The sequence below is a fragment of the Lactuca sativa genome, chromosome 7, assembly GCF_002870075.4.
Source record: "Lactuca sativa cultivar Salinas chromosome 7, Lsat_Salinas_v11, whole genome shotgun sequence".
In the NCBI taxonomy this organism is placed as follows: Eukaryota; Viridiplantae; Streptophyta; class Magnoliopsida; order Asterales; family Asteraceae; genus Lactuca; species Lactuca sativa.
Genome location: NC_056629.2, coordinates 175,173,722 through 175,175,967, shown reverse-complemented (window position 1 = coordinate 175,175,967; position 2,246 = coordinate 175,173,722). Strand labels below are relative to the sequence as shown.

The 2,246-nt window shown below is 31.7% G+C and overlaps 1 protein-coding gene across 1 annotated transcript; it reads right to left on the bottom strand.

The window, feature by feature from the left end:
• Positions 1-595: 595 nt before the first annotated feature.
• Positions 596-1,769, bottom strand: LOC111902848 (thymidine kinase). The gene is made up of 4 exons (XM_023898662.3): positions 1,496-1,769; positions 1,229-1,373; positions 1,028-1,149; positions 596-944 (listed from the first exon to the last, which is right to left on the bottom strand). The coding sequence occupies exons 1-4, from the start codon at positions 1,678-1,680 to the stop codon at positions 737-739; spliced, it is 660 nt and encodes a 219-aa protein (XP_023754430.1). The 5' UTR covers positions 1,681-1,769; the 3' UTR covers positions 596-736.
• Between the last annotated feature and the right edge of the window lie 477 nt (positions 1,770-2,246).

Here is a 2,246-nt window from a genome sequence, read left to right as displayed (position 1 = left end):
CCCTATGGTAATAAAAGTTTTGAAAATGACCATTTGTTAAAAGTTTTGAAACCATAGGAACCATCTGCAAGGTTTTTTGAATTTAAGAACTAAACTTAATATTTTCAAAAACCACAGGGGCTATTTTTGATGTTTTGTCTAAAATAAAAGTTAAACACTCTTCTTATCCAAGGATTTTTTTTTTCAAATTTTTTTTCTTAAAAACTAAACCTAAAATCTCTAAAAAGTTGCCCAAAGGGAAAACATACCAATGCCTTTTTTGCATTTTGTGTTGACCTTATTATTCTCCTAAACTTTTAAATGTTATTAAACTGTCTAGTTTGTATTTACTTTTACTTTTTGGCATTGCTATTTTTTCAAACTTTTTTAAACCTATTTAAAAAATGTATTTACACATTTGTCAATGGTGTAGTAGGTGTAAGGTTCAAATCCTTTGAAAATTGATCTTTTCCATAGGTATTTGTTATATAATTGTTTGACATGTATATTATCACATCATCATTTATAAGAAAAAGATGCCACATGAATCCATGGTCAAAATAATCAAATGCTATTCTTGATTCTCCAAGTTAGGACACAATAAAGAGATCAGACAAACAAGAACATAATTCTTTCAACTTCTCATATATATACACACACAAGACAACAACAACATAGTTGTAAACACGTCAACAACATTTGAAATCAAAAGGTACTAATGTTTAATAACTATAGAAACATTAAAAAAAAAATAGTATTAGTGTTTGATCACCATTTGCCCATTAACATAATGTTGACGACAAACAGGCATATACATATCTGCCCCACCTATAAGTTCTGTTTTTGTCTCCTTCGTCTTCCTGAAAGTGAAATGAGCTTTTTTCCCACATACTTCGCATCGAGCTGTTAATTTGGTTATGGTGTCAGCAAGTGGGACAATATCAAGAACTGGACCAAAGTTCCTTCTGTAAATTGCAAGTAATTAGAAAAAGAAAGCATGATTGATGATGAACAAATACATGATTAATGATTTAGCTATGGAATGTACCTTAAGTAATCACCATCAAGACCTGCAACTATGACAGTTTTTCCATCAGTATCAGCAGCTTTACAACAAAATTCATATAGATCATCAAAGAACTGTGCTTCATCGATTCCAATAACATCCAGCTGCAAAACCCAAAAAGGATATGAGGATTTAAAATAGAATTCTGCTTAATTGATCTAAAAGATTTTCTGGAAAACCCACCTTTTCATAAGCTTCTTCTCCAAATTTTTGTTTGAAAGACAACAGATCAGGAAGTGCCCAACATGGGTATTTCGTCCCGTCGTGTGTTACAACTGAATTAACGGCGTATCGGGTATCCTTACTTGACTTTATCATCGCTATATTCCTGTGTATTCATTTAAGATGCACCAATTGAGTAGATCATCGACATACATGTGTGATCTGACCTAAAAGTATCAAATTAAGATGCAGCAATTGAGTAGATCAAAACAAGAGCACTTCAATTACCTGCCGTTAGTGCCTTCGGATTTGATCCGGCGAAGAAGAGCCGTGGTTTTACCGGCGAACATAGGCCCGACAATTACGTGAATCTCGCCGGAAGGACGAAGAGGCTGCGCCATTAGATCGCGATCACTGTGATTAACAGTAGGAGTTAGCGACATCTTTTGGGGAACTGTATTGATGTGAATCATGCGGTTTCCTTGATCAGGTATAAATAGACGATGAATTAATGGAGGTCTGGATTTTGATTTTGAAGTTTGGAGGGAATCGAAAGAGTAGTTCGAAATATTTTCGTTGGGAACAAGATGAATTTATTGGAGGGAAGACTGAAGAGTACGACAGAAGATATTGAAAAAGTGGGAGCGTATTGCTGTTGTTTCTTTAAGACCCTTATAGTTTTACCTTATGCCATTTTTGCCTCTTAGATTTAGAGGATTCAATACGTCTCTCTCTTGAGTTGTGTTGACGTAATTTACAAAAGGGAAAGGGAAAAACGACTTGAAAATTAAATAAGTTTCCAAAATATATAAAAACTAGATTATGATCCGAGTTAAACGTAAAAGAACATATAAAAAAATACATATAAAGTTATGAAAAATCGACACAACAAAAAAATTAATATTATAAAACAAAATAAAATATAACTTGAAGATTAAAACTATAAAATCAAAAAAAAAATATATATATATATATATATATATATATATATATATATATATATATATATATTCAATCATAAACTGATATAAAATAGTAA

Coding starts and splice junctions, on each gene's coding strand:
- LOC111902848 (XM_023898662.3), bottom strand. CDS start 1,680: ATGATTCACATCAATACAGTTCCCCAAAAGATGTCGCTAACTCCTACT. Junction 1,374..1,495: donor TCCGAAGGCACTAACGGCAG/GTAATTGAAGTG, acceptor ATGAATACACAG/GAATATAGCGATGATAAAGT. Junction 1,150..1,228: donor GAGAAGAAGCTTATGAAAAG/GTGGGTTTTCCA, acceptor TGGGTTTTGCAG/CTGGATGTTATTGGAATCGA.